Source organism: Mirounga leonina, unplaced genomic scaffold, assembly GCF_011800145.1.
Source record: "Mirounga leonina isolate KUSES-001 unplaced genomic scaffold, KU_Mleo_1.0 Mir_321, whole genome shotgun sequence".
NCBI lineage: Eukaryota > Metazoa > Chordata > Mammalia > Carnivora > Phocidae > Mirounga > Mirounga leonina.
This window is the reverse complement of record NW_023270680.1, coordinates 1,106,553-1,125,162: the sequence shown is the minus strand read 5'-3', so window position 1 is coordinate 1,125,162 and position 18,610 is coordinate 1,106,553. Positions and strand designations below refer to the sequence as shown.

Below are 18,610 nucleotides of genomic sequence, written 5' to 3'. Positions count from 1 at the left end.
CATTCCCCAAACTCACCATTTATTTATTTATTTATTTATTTATTTATTTATTTATTTATTTATTTATGTTAATCACCATAAATTACATCATTAGTTTTTGATGTAGTGTTCCATGATTCATTGTTTGCATTCCAAACTCACTTTTATTATGCAGTGTCTAATCTATTTTTAAACCCATCCAGTGGATTTTTCAGAGATGATTGTATTTTTTAATCACAGTTTTATAGTTTATCTTGTAGTTTAAATTTTTTTCTTCATTGAGATTTTTTTTCTTTCAAGTCCTTGTATTTGTTGTTAATTCTACCATGTCTGACATTTCTCATTATTAGTTTATTATTACTAGTATTAGCTTACTTCCTCCTTACAAGGATGTATATATTTTTTTTTATTTAGTAATCTTTGATTGTGGCAGTTGTACATTTTGGTATTGTTGGCAGTTTGGATTTTGTTCCTTTAAAAAGTATGGAGTTTTTGCAGGCAGTTATTGTAGACATTTGAAGCTTCTCTAGGCTTTCTGGGGTAGGTCTAGAGAACCTTCACTTTGAGGTGGCTGTTCTCAGACTTTTTGGTCTTAGAACCATTAACAGTCTAAAATTATTAAGGACCCCATAGAGTTTGTGTTTATGAGAATAATAACTTGAATATTTACCATTTTATTAAATTAACTGGGAATATTTTAAAACCTAAATATACAAGCATGTTTGTTATGATGTCATGCAATGATGTTTTCTATTTTATATATCATGTAGCCCCTGCAAAACATCACTGTGAGTGGATTAAAGTGAAAAAGGCAAATAACATCTTAACATCATTATGAAAATAGTTTTGACCTCACAGACCCACTAGGGTTTCCTAGACCACACTGTGGTAACTGCTTTTCTAGCTCGAGTTTAATCTGAGACATGAGGTGTGGCCTTTATGACCTCTCTATTGAATTCTCCCCATATCCTTCCCGCACTAGCTCCCCGTGACCCCCCTCGCTAGTATCTCTTTACTTTGACTGGTTGAGATTCAAATGTCTTCAGCATTGTGGGAGCTGTTAGTTGTTCAACTTAGAAATCCCCAGTAGCTGTTCTTGTCCCAGTTGTGTCCTTGTTTGGCCTCCTATACATGCAGCTTGGTGTTTGGCCAAACACTTGAGGGAAATTCTGTGTAGGTTTCTAGAGCTCTTTCTCTTTATTGCTCCTTCCTTTCCAGGACTCTGTCCTGCCAGTTGCAACTGCCTCAGCCTCCCAGAACTCACTCCATCATGTGTCCTAAACTCAGTGAGCCCATTGTACTCTGCTGGAGTTCTCCCTCTCTGGGCAGCATTCCGGAAACTGTCTACAGCAGGATGTTGTAGGACTCACCTCACTTGTTCTCTCTTCTCAGAAACCACAGTCCTGTACTGCCTTTTGTTCAGTATCTGAAACAAGTGTTTCATACATTTTGCCCTGTTTGTTAGTATTTTGTGGTGGGAGAAAGGTCTCATCCCAGGTACTCCATCGTAGTTGAAGCAGATAATCTCACAGACTATTAAGCACATCTATCAGAACTTTAGACCTGGTGCCATGAATGAAACCCTGGATAATTCCTTTCTTGAAAGAGCTTTTGAAAATAAAGACTAAACCAGTTCAGTGGGAGGAAAAAAAAAAAGTTGATGTTAGCGTTCCACAAACTCTGCCAGGAGCTGGGAGGGCCTTTCCATGGCTGGGGGAGGGGGGCGCTGTCCAGACGGGGCAGTGCTCCAGAGAGCTCAGAGAATGGGACACAAGCATGGCGGCAGCCCAGGGTTGGGAGGGAGGAGGTCTGGACTGACTGACTTGAGGGGTTTGAATGGTGGTGGGCATAGTAACCAGACTGAGGTGTGTTGAAGAGTGAATATTGCTGAGTAACTTGAGAATTTGGCCGTAAAGGGCCACAGGGTAGGTGTCTATGAAATAGGAAAACTTAGTAGGAATGAAGATACATGATGGCATGGATCTGTCTCCTACTTTATCTTCATCTTACTGTTCCTCTCAGTCAGAGATCGGTCAGTCGCACCACACAGGCCAAATATGGCGTACTACCTGTTTTTATAAATGAAATTTTATTGAAACATAGCCGTGTTCTTGTGTTGACGTAGTCTGTTGTGGGCTTCACACCATAGTGGTTACACGTGTGTAGTTCAGGGCCCATGTGCCCCACAAAGCTCAGAGTATTTACTATCTGACCCTTTATAAAAATAAGTTTGCTGGTTACTGCTCTAAGTCACCCTTCTCCTTCTGTCCTAAGCTCTTTCCTCCATTTCGGTAAATAACATATAACTTGATAATCTGTGACTAATTTAAAAGAATCAGTAGGCTAATCAAAGTAATAAATATACATACTTACAAATCAAATAGCTTTAAAAGGCTTATGATGATTGGCCAGCCTCTGTCCTACTCTGCCTCCATGTTTCAGTCCTGTCCCCCAGGCAGCCACTACTGATCCTTGCAGGTCCTTCTTGGAGTTACCTTGAAAGCTCTAAATAATACGCTGCTGCTTCTGCTGTGTCTGTGTTCGATTTTCTTGACTTTCTGCTATGAATAAATAAATGCCGATTTAGGTCTTAAAAATATACCCCCTTCATTCTCCAGCATCCTCCCAATGTAGTTGTTTTACTACATTTAGTTAATAAACAGTGTTGGTTATGACTCAGTACGTGTTCACTGGAGACCTAAATAGTTTACTATGGCTTTGTCTTGGAATTTTTAGTAGCAAAAAGAAAAAAATCATTCATGATTCTTCATTAGTTTTTTTTGTTGTTTATTTTTACCTACTATAGAAGCATGATCATATTAAATTATTTTGGCAAGTAACTTTTTCTGGAAAAAGTCCTACCACCTCCTGACACTCCCATTTTCTCTCTCCCCATCTGTGCTGGTAGCTTCTAGGTCTGTTACTCAGCTCTCATTCTTCAACTTCCCTGGGCTGAGGTCCTTTGTTGGGTTCATTGTTTCCTGCATCGCATGTCTTCCTTGTTCTTGGTATCGCCCTTGTTTTATTCCTCATGTCTCAAACTTCATTAGAAGAGTTATTTGGGAGCTGAAGTTTGAGTCCTTGTATCCCAAAAAGGTATCCTGCTTTCACACTTAATTTGCTTGTTTACTTGGTTAAGATTTGTATCTTGAAAAGTGTATTCCTGTAGAATTGGAAACTATTATCCTATTTTAGTATCCAGAGTTGGAAAGTTTGATGCCATTTTGATAGTTGTTCTTTAGTTAGCTCTTTTTTTTTTGACTTTCTTATTCCTCATGATCTCAGTTTTTATTCTGTGTTTTTAACTGCTTGCTATTTCATTATAACACAACTACTTTGTTGTCCTATCTTATAGATTCTAGTTTTTTGAGAGTTTTCTTTTGGTTCCAAATTCATAATTGTACATGGTGTGGCTGCTTTGAGGAGTTTATCAGAAGTATAGAGATTCTCAAACTTTCCTGCTAACTTAGACCCTGTGGCAGAGGAGAATCAACAGAGGGGTGATGAACTTCAGAAGTCCCAGCTTCATGGCCTAAAATCCTCCAAGATTGTGAAGTGTCCTTGGGATGTATTTTCTTGGGAATTCATGTTTTACTGTAATTTTTTTAGGTTTTTAAATATTGATTTTAATATACAGATCCTTTTGCAATGTACACAAGTTTCAAAAGTATGAATTCGTGAAACATCACAGATGGAAACTAGGCCAATACATTTTCAGAACTTGTATTAACGGGAAAGGGGCGGTATACTCGATTTCTTCAAAATCTAGTCATCACATCTGTAAGTGGACATGAAGTCCAGAGGACGAGGTAGTTAACGTGGTCTGACAAGGGGCATTAAAGTGTGTACTGCTTTCTGTTATTCTGTCCAGCCGGGGAACTAGTGACAGTACGTGCTCGCAAGCCAGGGTGGGACCACGGTTGGTCCTCAGTGCGTGTTGCTTGCTTGCCTTTCCTCTGCTTTCTGGTACGTAAGCCCCACCTACTCGTTTATATGGCATATGTGATCATGCAAAATGAGGAGTGGGTCAGTGTGAATCACTTGGATCGGTGGTTTCTTTTACAGATCACTAAAGTCGTTCTCAGCAAAGGTTGGAGGTGCCTGGAGTGCACCGTGTGTGAGGCCTGTGGGAAGGCGAGTGACCCTGGAAGACTCCTGCTCTGTGATGACTGTGACATAAGCTACCACACCTACTGCCTCGCGCCTCCTCTGCAGACCGTGCCCAAGGGGGGCTGGAAGTGCAAATGGTACTCCAGGACTTCCCCCCTCCTCAGCCTCTCAGGCGCACAGTGTTCCCACAGTTGTTCTTAAACACTAGCCACAGCCACTTCATTGCACAATAACCTGTTGAGCGGGAGAGTATCATGCCACTACCCAGAAGAATGTTCAGATACGCACCAAATAATTTCCCCCCGTTCTGTTCTCCTGTAGCTCCTTGAATGCTAGTAACTACATAAACCACATAAATAAAACGGCGTCTTGTTGGGGGGGTGTTGGATTTCAGGTGTGTTTGGTGCAGACACTGTGGAGCGACATCTGCAGGTCTGCGATGCGAATGGCAGAACAATTACACACAGTGTGCTCCCTGTGCAAGCTTGTCTTCCTGCCCAGTCTGCTATCGGAACTATCGAGAAGAAGACCTTATTCTGCAGTGTAGACAGTGTGATAGGTATTGTGCTACTTTTTAAATTCTTTTATCTCTTGCAAGCTTTTCTCTTTGAAATATAGCAAAAGGAAATTGGAAAATAACTTCCTTCCATCTCAAATTTAAGAAACAAGACTTTTTGCTTTCCAGATTTTCTGTCAGTTAGAAACTTACACAGGTTTCCTGTTTTATATCCACAATTCCAGACAAAGATTTTTTACTTGGGGCTTTTAAGGGTTTATGAATCCCTTGAAATTAGATGCAGAATTATTGCCTGCATATATGCACTTTTCTGTGCAGTGTTTTTGAATCTTTCATTAGATTCTACAAATGATCTCACACATTTTATTTTCCTTAAACTATTTTTTCTTAAAGCTCTAGCTACTCAATGTCTAGATACTGTACATGAGCTCCCACCCTCTTTCAGTAGTATGTGAGCAGCTTCAAAATCAAGAATGTTTTCTTTGGTTTCAGTGGTATATTATTGTGCTCTGTTAATAGTTAGCAATGTACGTGTAACATTAGCAATGGTATTATTTCATCAGTAATACAGGATTCTCAGGACTCTGCCTGTCAATTCTTTGTTCAAAGGCAAGATAACTCCTTTTATTCCCAGTTAACATTCAGCCTCAAATACATTAGCTCTATCAGCTCCACAGTAGATGCACATCACATGGAGCACATACGTGCTAAACCGTTCACAGACTTCTGAATTCCTTCATACTTGCCCCAACTAGCCTCCTTGCTGTCTCTGATATTTTCACTGTATTATCTTAAAACAGTTATCCTATCCTCCATGTGCTTTTGCTTCCTTCCTAGTACCTGATCTCATTCCTTTTTCTTTGCTTATTCTCGGCTCTGATAGTTTTTGTGGGTCAGTAGGCATGGTTAGGAGAAAGAGCAACATGGGCAACATAGGCACGTCCGAACCTTAGGGGCTTTCAGTGTGGCAACTGTCAACTCCTGCGGTTTTGTTTTAATGTACAAAATATGGTCTTTTTAGATGGATGCATGCAGTTTGTCAAAACTTAAATACTGAAGAGGAAGTGGAAAATGTAGCAGACATTGGTTTTGATTGTAGCATGTGCAGACCCTATATGCCTACATCAAATGGTAAGAAAAGACTGTCAACAGTGGGTCTGTGCTCCTATAACTCCCTTATGCCGTGCTGTCCATGCCCAGTGAGTGGGCTTGCCTCTTTTTTTCTTTTTGTGAAACAGTTATTTGGACAAGTATTTTGTGAAAAATAAGTTATTTTAGTTATATATAAATTAACTCTTTTTATCCCAACTTTAATATGTTAAAACCATTGGCTTACATAAAGAAAATAAATTAAGCATGTATTACAGATATACAATGTAATTTTCCCTTCATGACTCATCATCTTGTAGTTATTAGGAATGTGTAGAAATCCAGTGTGCTGGTTCTTATCTTGGCCATTTCTGCCTCCATGATGTGTGTTTCTTCCACTACTTCTCGGTGTTTTTAAAGGCAGCCTTTAACTCTATTTAGTGTTTTTTAAGTATTTACTTTCATAAAATGGGTACAGAAATAGAAAATTTAATTATATGTAAATCCTTAAATATTCCTTTTCTAAAAAAAATTACACAATTTTTTTTTTCTTTTCTATTTCAGTGCCTTCCTCAGACTGCTGTGAATCTTCCCTTGTAGCACAGATTGTCACAAAAGTGAAAGAGCTAGGTAAAACCTGAAGCACTTTACTTGACTGTCCTTTACAGAGAGCATGTAAATGCAGAATTATTTATACACCCGACCTGTCACATGTTCCACAAAACCCGCCTTTGTCATATGAGTGTTCAGCCCGAGTTCCCTAATGTTGTAAATCATATCTGTGATTGACACGTATAATGTTCGTCTTTTTTTTTTTTTTTTTAATGTTTTATTTATTTATTCATGAGAGAGAGAGAGAGGCAGAGGCAGAGGGAGAAGCAGGCTCCCCACCTAGCAGGGAGCCCGATGCGGGACTTGATCCAGGACCCCGGGATCATGACCTGAGCCGAAGGCAGACGCTTAACCATCTGAGCCACCCAGGCGCCCTAATGTTCGTCTTATCCAGCTTTCGTGTGACACTATTCCTATCAATCTCAGCAAAATAGCAGTGAAGTAACCACTCAAAATAATTGTTGACTCCATGCTTGCTTTGGTTTTATTGATATATTACTGTGCTTAGTAATCACTTAGCAGAAAATAAGGCTGGGTTAGCAGACAGTGATTTTCCTTTTTTATTTTTATTTTTTAAATAATTAACTCAATTTCTTACTGTTTTTTTCTGTAATGGATCAGCTAGAGTGGTGATTAATAGGATACTTTTATTAAATTATCGTTCTTTTGTCTAATTCTATTTTATCTAATATCTATTTTGTCTAATATCTATTTTATCATTGGATAAAAAAAATTTGGATAGTACAGAAATTGTCCTAGTGGATAGCAGTTTTGTACATTTAAAAATTTGCAGGATTTCTGCTTATTCATCACCTCTCCCCGTCACTGATTATATTGATACTTGGCTCTCCAAATGGGCTTCAGTAGTATTCTTGTTTCTCTTATATAAATTGATCCTCACCTTTTAGTCTGAGAAGATGCTCTGGGAAAAGGCTCATAGTCGAGTAGCTGAAGCATTGCTTTTAGTTTCAGTGCTCTCTTTCTAAATCCTTAATTTGTTAGGTGAGAAAAAAATGCCAGGTAGACCTTTGTAACCTTTCTGCTTATAATCCAAGGAAGTTCGACCAGTTTTCTTAGTTTCAGTTGAGTACTGTTAATTATTTGTGCATTTCACAATCGCTTTATAGTCCCATTCCCTTCACATGGTATTTTGGAACACCAGTCAACTTATCAATTCAAATTAAGGTGAGAATTTTAATGTGTATCCTTGGGATATTGTAATTTTAGATCCACCCAAGACGTACACCCAGGATGGTGTGTGTTTGACTGAATCAGGGATGACTCAGTTACAGAGCCTCACAGTTACAGTTCCACGAAGAAAACGGTCAAAACCAAAGTTGAAGTTGAAGATTATAAATCAGAATAGCGTGGCTGTCCTTCAGACCCCTCCAGACATCCAATCAGAGCATTCAAGGGATGGAGAAATGGATGATAGTCGAGGTAATACTGATTTATTTTCCATTCAATACGTTCACAAGAATTAAATCATATAAAATAGCTTTTAGAATACTTATATGTTTTATCTCAGGGTAAGTTCTACTGACTTAGGTAACCCTTGATATGACCCTTGGCCTTTCTAAGTGAGTTGTCTCCTTGGACTTTTTAGATTCTCTTCCTTCACATATTCTCTAGAACAGGCTTATTTACATTATAGAAATCTCCAGGAATACCATATCTTTGAGGATCACAGATAGGAAAGTTCAGAGGGCTGGACTCGAGGTTGCTAGGTGGCAGCATGAACTTCAGATGCTGTGAGCTCAAATGCCATGGCTCAGTTGAAGTAGAGCTTGATCCATGCAATCCTACATGGAAAAACCATTATTAATGTTCAAGTGCAAATTTATAGTCATAGGTGTTTATCATAAACTTAACTTTTTATAACTATTTTCTTGATCACAGTAGATATTAAGGATTTTCTAGCTGAGTCCTTGAGATGACAAAATAATTTTAGTAGTATTAAATTCAACGAGTTATAATTTTGCTTATCTCTGAAGAAGATTACCACAGTGACTTGTGTTTCTTTTAGGTTGGCTGGTTCTTTTCAGTTGACTCAGAAACAAAGTAAAAAATACTTTTGTTCCATCACATTATCCAACAGTATTGAATCCTACTCTGTGCTGGATGTTGGAAGTAATGTCAATGAACAAAGCAGATGAAATTCTCTGCTCATGGAACTTATTTTTAGTGTTAGAAAAGATTACTTAAAAAAAACATGTAATAAATGAGTTGATTATAATGTGTTTGGCAAGTGCTGTAGAAAAACTAGCATTGGAGTAAGAGGAATTGGCAGTGCTTATGGTGGTGTGAGGCATCAAGTGAACTGGAAACAGTATGTGAGCACAGACGTGAAAGAGGTGAGTGAGTGAGCCTTGGATTATCTGAGGGAAGAGCATCCCAGACAGCAAGAAGTGCACAGGCTGTGGGCAGGAGTGTGCCTAGCTAGCATGTTTGAGGAACGTCATGAAGACCAGTGTGTCCAGCAGTGGACAGAGGTGACAGCAAGAGATGCCGAGATCAGAGGTATAAGGAGAGAGAAGGCATGACTCAATAGGTAACACAGAACCATAAGGCTATGCTTAAGGAATTTACATTTCCTGTGGATGGACTAGGAGGTAATTGGAGGTTTCTGAGTGAATAGTGGCTTAGTCTTACTCATTTTTAAAAGGCACACTCGGCTGTAATGTGCCTAGACTACTGAGCCCAGGAGTTGTGGCGCGTGGATCAGATAGGGGGCTGTTGGAGGAGGCAGGTGAGAGGTCATTCTGGCTGAGAGTGGATGTCTTTTACCAGTTAGTCCTCACATTTCCTTCACAGTGGTGTGTTTTTGGGTCTGTGTGGTTGGGAGAAAAACTTTCTGATGCTTATGTATAACTGATGTTCAAATACTGTTAAACAGGGAGTTTGATTTTAAAGTTTTGGTAATTTGTGGCTTGTGAAGAAATAGTCTATATCTGGGAGGAATTGATCAGATTACCATCAACCAGAGCACCGTGAAGAATTCTAGTTTCTATGGACAGTAGATGTCTGAAAAATGATTCCATATTTACCCAGATCTGGGAAATGCTGCATTTCACAAAATTTGGAACATTTCTTGACAGTACACATTGATTCCCAAAGTATGAGATTATAGAACCTTTTAAAAACTTGGCAAAACAACAACAAAAAGGCCTGAGAAGGATTTCCCTTTGACTACTGTTTTGTACCACGATTTCGATGGATGTTTCTTCAACTGGGCAGTTTCCAGATGGAGGCAGTCTGAAGGTACATCCCCATAAAAATAACAAGTAACGTCACACGTGATATTATATGTAAATACATAGTGGATTCCACAGGAGTCTATAAAGGCCAAATGAACTTGGGATGTTCCTGAAATATTCTAACAGTGCCCCTTTGTTGTTGCTTTTGCTAACTGTTGACTCTTCTGATAAATGTTTCTTCAGGAAAATAAGTTAAAAACAGTCACCTTAGCATATCAGAAACAAATTCTTTGTGCAACAGAAGCAGGCTTTTTTCTAACTCACTTACTATGATCTGGGATCTGGAAACCTTGTTAGTACAAAAAAAAAAAAAATCCCAAATCTAAAGCAAACAGAAACACTGTGTGTGTCTCAAGAGTGGGAACACCGTGCCTCCCCACTCTAGGTGGCTCCCTCAGCGTGGACCCTCCCAGTGTGAGGGGGACACCTGGAGATGTGGGCTTAGGGTTGCCTTCAGGCTCTAGCAGGCAAGGGGGGAGGGTAGGTAGCATGGAGCCAGGAATGGTATTTAGTGGGAGGAGAAGAGAGGAAGCAGCCAGGTAGGTAGGTTATTACTGCCTGTGACGTTAACACTAATTCTCTCAAATTCTTAAATTTGATTTGTGGACGAGTAATACATTCACATGGTGTAAAACTAAAAAAGAATACGGGTAAGTAGTGAAAAGTGTCACTCTCTCCCCTGTCCTCAATATTGGGTAGAGAGGTTTTGGTAACTAGGTGATAATCACAGCTATAGTTGGACTTCAGGAGAGGGTTCTAGGCTAGAGAGAGAGACAGCCTTAGGGTCCTGAACCTGAATATGTAATTGAAGGTAAGGGAATGACTTGTTAACTGCAAAATGATTTATAATTGTCTTTCTGAGCATTCTGTGTGTGTTTCCCCTTCCCTGATGCTGATCTTTCATTTCCTGAGAACAGTGCATTAAGCAGCATGAGTTCTACAACCATCTGGGGCCTTTTCCATCTTTTTCTATATTTTCCCCACCTACTGGGATGCACAGTTAGAATGGCTCAGTGGCCACTTTGACTTGCATTTCCTATTACACAGGAATTCTATATTTGATAGATTTTTCTGATTTTATCTGTACATTTACTTTTTTTTTTTTTTTTTTCCAGAAGGAGAACTTCTGGATTGTGATGGGAAATCAGAATCTAGTCCTGAACGGGAAGCTGTGGATGATGAAACTAAGGGAGTAGAAGGAACAGAAGGTGTAAAAAAGAGAAAAAGGAAACCGTACAGACCAGGTATAGTCCTGAGCTAGACATTTTAATATATTCAAAACTTAGTTAATTTAAGAAAAATATAATATTGGGCGCCTGGGTGGCTCAGTTGGTTGGGCGACTGCCTTCATGATCCTGGAGTCCCAGGATCGAGTCCCGCATCGGGCTCCCTGCTCAGCAGGGAGCAGGAGTCTGCTTCTCCCTCTGACCCTCCCCCCTTTCATGTGCTCGCTCTCTCTCTCTCTCTCTTATTCTCTCTCTCAAATAAATAAAATCTTTAAAAAATATATATATATAATATTGAGGGCTTCAATTTTAATTAAATACTCAAGATGAAATGTAGCTCCTTAACAACTCTCTAAACTAAAACTTGAATGTAGAAATTGAAAGACTGAACTATTTCAATATGCTTTTAAGGTGGAAATTCCTTAGGTTGAGTATGTGAATACTTCACAATAAATCATTATTTTAATGCCTTATTCCAAATGCTGTCCATTATATTAAATGCTTTACTACATTGGCTATTATTTGTACTTGGACTTTTAAAGCCACTTATTTATTTTTCCCTTGATGTGTACTTCTGTAATTCTTTTAATTTTCAACATCCGTTCTTAATATTCTCTGTTTTTGAAACTTAATTCTGTGTTTGTGCAGGAGCCAGTAAGTGTACAATTAGGTAAACAGGGTTCTTGTGCCTCCTAAAATACATAGTTCAGTTAATATATGACTGATAAAATTCTCTCTTATTTCCCCACTGCCTCAGAGGCAGAGGAAGAAGCTGTCTTGTTTGTCAAATTTTATTTGCCTTACTAGAAAAAATTACTGAACTGGTCACAATGCAGAATGTGTAGGCTTTCTTTAGGCAGTTTATTAATGTCTATTTACCAGTCAATGAGACATTAGATGGAATCAGTTCGGTCTTTATCCTTCTGACTGCTTATATTTTATTGATAAGAGTGTCCTAAATATCTTTTGATGTGCATGGAAAAACTTTCTCACTGTTGTTTGTATTCTGCAAGACCTTAAAGGTAACCTTCCATAAGACGGGCCATATCTGTAACATGGACCTAGATTAGCTTCGTCCAAGTCACTGTATGAAAATCATTTCATCTCTTCCTAATTAGGAGGCTTACAACTACACAAACTTTTTTAGACTGCAAACTCCTTCTAGGAGCTTATATTTATTGTGTTTTTTTTCCTCTCTGTTTCTGCCTCCTTTGGAAGTCATCCTTGTGACTGAGGGACCCATTAGGTCGGAAAGTGTATTAGATGGCTGTATCCTGTGACGAAAACTGTTAGTGTTTGACTAAGTATATGTATGAGGAGGTGAGGTGCTAGACGCTATCCCTGTTATTATAACAGTGAGGGAACTGAAGCACTAAAAAGTTAGATAACTTGCCCAGAGTCAGGTAGTAACTAGAATTTCCCAGAGTCAGGTAGTAACTAGAAGTAACTAGAACCAGATTCTGTGCTTTTGACTACAGAGCTGTTTGTGTCTCATGTCCAAGAGCCTTAACTAGACATGTTACCCCTGAAGTCATAATGATTTTGTTTGGATCATTTAGTTTCATTTATCTCTTGTGTATCTATTCTCCCACAGCTAATGTACAAGTAATTTGAATGATAATATGAGTTACTTAATATTTGTTAAACAAGTACAATTTACTGTACTATTTACTTTGACACTGTTGAGAAGAGGAAATGCATGCATTCTTTCTCTACTATAATAATGTATTTTTATACCTGTTTGGTTCGTGATAAGGTAACAGTCAGTAGCTTTGACGTCTTTTAATTTGCTTATTTCCAAACCCTATTGATTTAAATTAGCCCATATTGAATTTGGGAAATGCCTCCAAGCAATTTCACCCTACTTTGAAAATACAAGGAGAAATCAATTATTTACAAAGTTACCCAATTTCTTTTTTGGATAGGTATTGGTGGATTTATGGTACGGCAAAGAAGTCGAACTGGTCAAGGAAAAACAAAAAGATCTGTCATCAGAAAAGATTCCTCAGGCTCTATTTCTGAGCAGTTACCTAACAGAGATGATGGTATGGTACTGATTTTGTTGGATTTAACCCCCTTTTCTTGCTATCCCTATTGAAAAGAACCATCCTAAATAATGCTGCAGTCACAACCTTATTGCTTCTTATTGATCAAAGGATGTGAGTGCCTGTAGAGTTCATACCTATAATACAGAAATTAGGTTTGATAAGGAAAAGGTTTAAGTCCAGTAAAGTATATTCCTCTGAGATTTTTTTTTTTAACAACTTTTTGTTTTTCTTAAGTTAAATACAAACAGTGTAGGGACTGGATCACTTAGTTATACTAGGTGCTTCCCATTCATCTCACAAAAGGCATTTCTTTGCCTGTCTTAGCTCCTTGGTATAAAATTGGAGACTTTAGACTATTTTGTTGAAAGTCACAGGCTACTCCAACAATTTTTAACAAAATTGTATAATATTTTAGAAATATGTCTTCCAATTAATATTCTGTCATCTTCACATAGATCTTCAAAGAAAGCTAAATCATTGCTTAAGTCATAGCTTGAGAATTGGTTCTAATGAACACATTGTGTGGGTATGGTCACAATCTGTATACTTTACGTATTTTAAACGCTTTCTGTAGGATGTGAAGGAAAGAGATGTTTTCAGCATGTGCTCTGATTAGAGTTCTTCCATTATTATGGGGTGGGGTTTTGACCTGTGAATTAATGAAAATTACAAATTGTGTTTTTGAAAGGAAGCACCAGATGGTTTTAAAGGAATTTCTAATATGATTTATTATGGCTGTAAGAAGCCCAAAGAAATGTGACCCGTTCAATGAGACTGGTTTTGTGTTTTCCATCTTTCTCTGTTGTCCTCTAATTTTAGTTCTGTTAGGTCAGTATTTTACCCTTCATCTGTGGCATCTGGAGTCATCTGTTGAGTGTTTATTGTATTATGCATTGTTTCCTTTTCTGAGTTGCCTTTTTAGTATTTTAACACTTTCTAGTTTCTCCTTACAGCTCACTCCCCCTCGTCTCAGCGCTCTGTTACTTCTGTGTGTCTAAGTGATGCACAGTATGAAGTATTAACACCTTTGCACATGTGATTCTCTTGTGTGTCTCTCCTGGCCCCTTCTCCTAGTGACTCATTTCATTGTATTTATTGTCTGAGATACATACATACACATAATATATTAAATTTTTTTTTTTTTAAACCATGAGCTCATATTCTGTAGAACATTCTCTGAACTTTTTTGAGGACTGAACTGAAGGTGGCTTCTTTCAGAGAATATCTGCATCTGTTAACGCCAGGAACATGAGGAGCTGCTACCCCAGAACTTCTTTAGCTTAAAGGATTTAGCTTAAATTCTTGCTAAACTCTTGAAGTTTTTTGGTCCACCTGTGTTATAAATTCAGGTTTCTTACACATTAGGGCTATACTGAGTTTATGAACTCTCAGGGGAGATTTTCACTTTTTGCCTTTCTACCCAGCTCCAAATTCCATGACAAGATGACAAACAGTTTTCTTTGCTGTTGGTGGTGGGGAGGGGGAGGGGGAGGTGAGTGATGTATGGGGGAGGTGGGGGTTGGGAGGGTGTATTTCTTGTTAAACCAGCTCCGAGCATGGAATCCTTCAGGATCTCACCTTTATAGGAGGCACCTCTGGTTAATCTCTCTGCCTTGAGGGGAGAGGCTTTAAACTTTGTCTTCTAGTCCCCATTCCTCATGACGCTCTGAAAATTGGAGCTCAAGGTCACTGGATTTTAGCAAAATTTCAGAGAACTTTACTTAGTTTTTTGCTTATTTCTTTCTGTGGTTCCTGTTTTACTTAATTTTTGGTCTTTGAGGATTCTTTATTTTCTGGTAGATTACATTTAAAAAGATTGTTTAAAGAATGTTTATCCACCATTTGTAGTTTTCAGAAGAGTCAGTCCGCTTACATATTCTGGCAACAAAAGTGCCTGCATTGATTTTCAGAAGGGGTGTGCTATTTGCCTTGGGAATATGAGCCTGTCGTTTGATGGCTCACCTATCTGCTTTAAATAGTGTACTTACTTCTTTGCTAATTTCATAGATCAAAATTTTGTTTTCTTTCCATTTCTCTGATTGATTTTAAGATTGGGTATTCATAGCATGTTTATGAGTATATTTGTAGATAGTAATATATGTTTACAATATATATGTACTATAAAAACCTAATTTGCAATAAATCCCTGAACTTGGAATTGCTTAATTGAAGAACACACATTTTTGAAAAGACTTTTGTTGGCTATGCCCGAGGAACTCTCCAAAAGGTTGTTCCTGCTAAATTGCCTTTAGTAATATATATGAGTAGCCATTTCCCCCAGACTCATGAGCATTGTATATTTTCATTATTTTAATTTTTAACACAATGTTGATGTTAAAACAATTTGCTGCTTTGCGAGTAAGGAAATGCTCATTAAGAGACAATAGTAAATGGATATTGATACTAGATAGACATGCAGTGTATTTTTATGATAATTAAAGCTTGCTAGTAAACTTGCTTTGACATCTTTTTGTGAAAAACTTGTTTGTCAAGTCCTGCTGTACACGTTAAATTTACACAGTATTGTATGTCAGTTATATCTCAATAAAACTGGAGAGAAAAAAAGAAAAACCCCTTGTTTGTTTATATGGATCTGATTATATGTTGATAAGCTATAAAGTTACTTTGGGTGGATTTGTCTGAAAATTTTAAATACCACATACTTATAAATGTGATTACTTTTTCAGGCTGGAGTGAGCACTTACCAGATACTCTAGTTGATGAATCTGTTTCTGTTACTGAAAACACTGAAAAAATAAAGAAGAGATACCGAAAACGGAAAAATAAGCTTGAAGAAACTTTCCCTGCCTATTTACAAGTAATGCTTTGCTTTACATTGTATTGTGTAGTTGATTAACAAAAGAAATGTAATGTATTGAGTTTTTGAAAACGGTTTTGTTATTTTTGTTAATGTTTTACTTGTTTTAATTCGTGCTTTTACCTTTCAGAGGCCCACAAAAATTAACATTTACCTTTTTTGTGCCTTGATACTTTTCATAAAGTTCTTTTTTATCCCAGTTTTTCACTTCCAAATATTTCATAAGACATACAAGGACATTTTGAACTGGGGAAAGCTCATTCTTGTAAACCATTTGCACCTGTGTGCTCCCCAAACCCATGTCCCATGGACAGCTCCCTTTGCCAATACAGGTCAGGGTAATTATATTCACTGAATAAAGATCCTTTTTAGCAGCCAAGTTATAGCTTTAATAATTGTTTACCACTTTTAGAGGCCAGTGACCAAAGCTTTAAGTAGAATTGTTTTTGTTTTCTAAAATATACATCAGAAAAACATCCCTCAACATGAAGACATTGTTTACTAGGTATAGGCTGCATGAAAATAGAAATCTTTCTAGCTCATCTGTAAGCATGAAGTCACAGAAGAGTTCCAAACCCCATGATGTTGTACTGGAGAAGACCCGATATTAGAGATAGGACTGGGCTAGTCCTCTCTCTTCAGGTGTGGAAGTGGGTTTGGAGCGGACCATTATGGAGTGTCCATCTGGTCTGTTCCTTCTACAGTATAATGGCCTACAGAGTTACTGCTTTATTGCTTGAATCGTAGTTATTTTTTTTACCCTAATTTTTCCAGTTGGCTCTTACTGGTTTAAAAATACATTTCTGGGGCGCCTGGGTGGCTCAGTCGTTAAGCATCTGCCTTCGGCTCAGGTCATGGTCCCAGGGTCCTGGGATCGAGCCCCGCATCAGGCTCCCTGCTCGGCGGGAAGTGTGCTTCTCCCTCCTCCACTCCCCCTGCTTGTGTTCCCTCCCTTGCTGTCACTCTCTCTCTCTCTCTCTCTCTGTGTCACATAAATAAAAAAAAAATAAAATCTTTAAAAATAAATAAATAAAAATACATTTCCATTTAGCTAACATCCAGCTTCTTCAGTTTTCTCTTTTGATAATTAGAAGTATAAAAATCAAATGCTCATTTGAGTAACAAGTCATCTGTGTTTAATAAAACTTTTAAGTGTAGTTGTATGTAGTAATGTACATGAGTATAAATTTTTATTAGACAGCTAATACCTTAAGGGCAGTGTCCATTTTAGAGTTGAGTCTTTAAGGCTGGAGTCCTGGGTTTGAATACCACTCTGCTACCAGTTAGCGATGTGATCTCATTCTGCTCACCATCTCTGTGCCCCAGAAACGTTGAGAGATTGAACAGGAACTATGTGTGTAAATCACTTAACTTGTGCCATACATGTTGTCTTTCTTTAATAAATGTTTTATTTTCCCTGGATTCCCTTCAAATACCCACTCATCTTAACTGTACCCCCTTTTTAACATTAATAATAGTCATTTTATTGGTCAGGAGATAACCCCCCTTGTTTAGATTATCTTTCATTGCATCCTTTTTGGTTCCTCTCATCCCCTCCCCCTCTCTTTTAATAATCCTTTCTTGGGAATATCTAACATGCTTCTCCACCTCCGCCTCCTCCTATTGAACCTTCTGAAAAGTGCAATATGTATTTAGGAAGCCTTTTTTAGCTGTTTATGAATATATGAAAACTGACCATTTTATACTTTGGAAAAGAGCTTTAATAGTAGTGGATCTGATTTCCTAATTACCGCTATAATCTTAATCTGTTGAGCTGGATTGTTTCCTCTGGTGTACATCAGTAATACCTAACCTTTCTTTGGGCAGGGGGGTGTGAAGGAAACCTTTGTAATGCTCCTGTTTCTTGGGCATCTTGTGGTAGCCGTTGTATTTTCCCCCACTGATTGATGGAATACATAGTGATGAAAGCCCACAGGAATTCAGTAGCCATTTTCCAGTTTTTCTTTATTAATCTTAACAGTGTCAGGATAAACTATAAATAATTGTATAATCTACCCAATAGAAATATTTATGTGGTCTCCTAAGGCCTAGTGCTGCTATGTGACCTTAGGAACCCTGGTAGTACATTTAAAATCCCCAGTTTGTTCTGGGAGTCACATTATCAAATCTGAAGCCATGTGGAGCCATTCCTTTATATAAAGTTAATAAAAAGCTATCAAATTAATAAGAATGTTACAGTTTTTTATAAATAGCATTAAAGTCTTCATGAGTCAAAGAAAAAGTGTCTTGCTAATCATGGTCTCAGACTTATACCAAAGGCATGAAATAAATGATCTCTAAAGTTCTAAGATGCTCTGCTATTCAGTATCTTTCCTAATGATAAAACCATCGCTCTTAAGAAGCAGACCATACTTTACCCGGTGCTCTAACTTCGCTGATTTTCAAATTTCTTTTTTGTAGTGAAACAGCTTGTTCATTTAAAAAATGTGAAAATTTCAAATCAAATATATCATACCTCTGTCGGACTTCACATACCTCCTTCCCCATCCCTTTGCAGAAGTTAGCATTGTTCACAGTTCGGTATTTATCTTTTCAGAACTTGTTTTATAATTTATTTTTGCATCGTGAGAGTAGTCTCGGTTTGTTTTTGATGTTTTGTTGGACACTCAACTTGCTTTCTTTTAATACTGTATTTTAAAGCTTTGCTTTGACAGCATAGCTCTAGATCCTTTTAAACAATTGATATGTTTTATAGTTTGGGTATCAGTAATTTGTTTAGTCATAATGCCTTTTGACAGACATTGAAGCTGCTTTCACTTGGTATTATAAAAATATATAAGGTGTACCTTTTCTGTATAGGTATCTTTGGCAAGAGTATATTAAATGTTGAGTTTCTGCAAAATTGTCCTCTGCAAAGGATCCTTTTTCTAGACAGAACCACCATACAGAAAATAGACTAGAACTTCTGCTCTGGTTGTTGGGTTGGGGGTGGG

At 37.8% G+C, this 18,610-nt stretch overlaps 1 protein-coding gene across 1 annotated transcript in view; it reads left to right on the top strand.

Annotated features, from left to right (window-relative positions):
• The window catches only part of KMT2C (lysine methyltransferase 2C), a 271,489-nt gene that overhangs the window by 190,907 nt on the left and 61,972 nt on the right, over positions 1-18,610 (top strand). The window contains exons 19-26 of the mRNA XM_035029848.1: positions 4,045-4,226; positions 4,484-4,648; positions 5,628-5,737; positions 6,260-6,325; positions 7,535-7,747; positions 10,680-10,808; positions 12,716-12,835; positions 15,526-15,656. Coding sequence (XP_034885739.1) covers positions 4,045-4,226; positions 4,484-4,648; positions 5,628-5,737; positions 6,260-6,325; positions 7,535-7,747; positions 10,680-10,808; positions 12,716-12,835; positions 15,526-15,656 — 1,116 coding nt within the window. The remainder of the gene's footprint in view (positions 1-4,044; positions 4,227-4,483; positions 4,649-5,627; positions 5,738-6,259; positions 6,326-7,534; positions 7,748-10,679; positions 10,809-12,715; positions 12,836-15,525; positions 15,657-18,610) is intronic.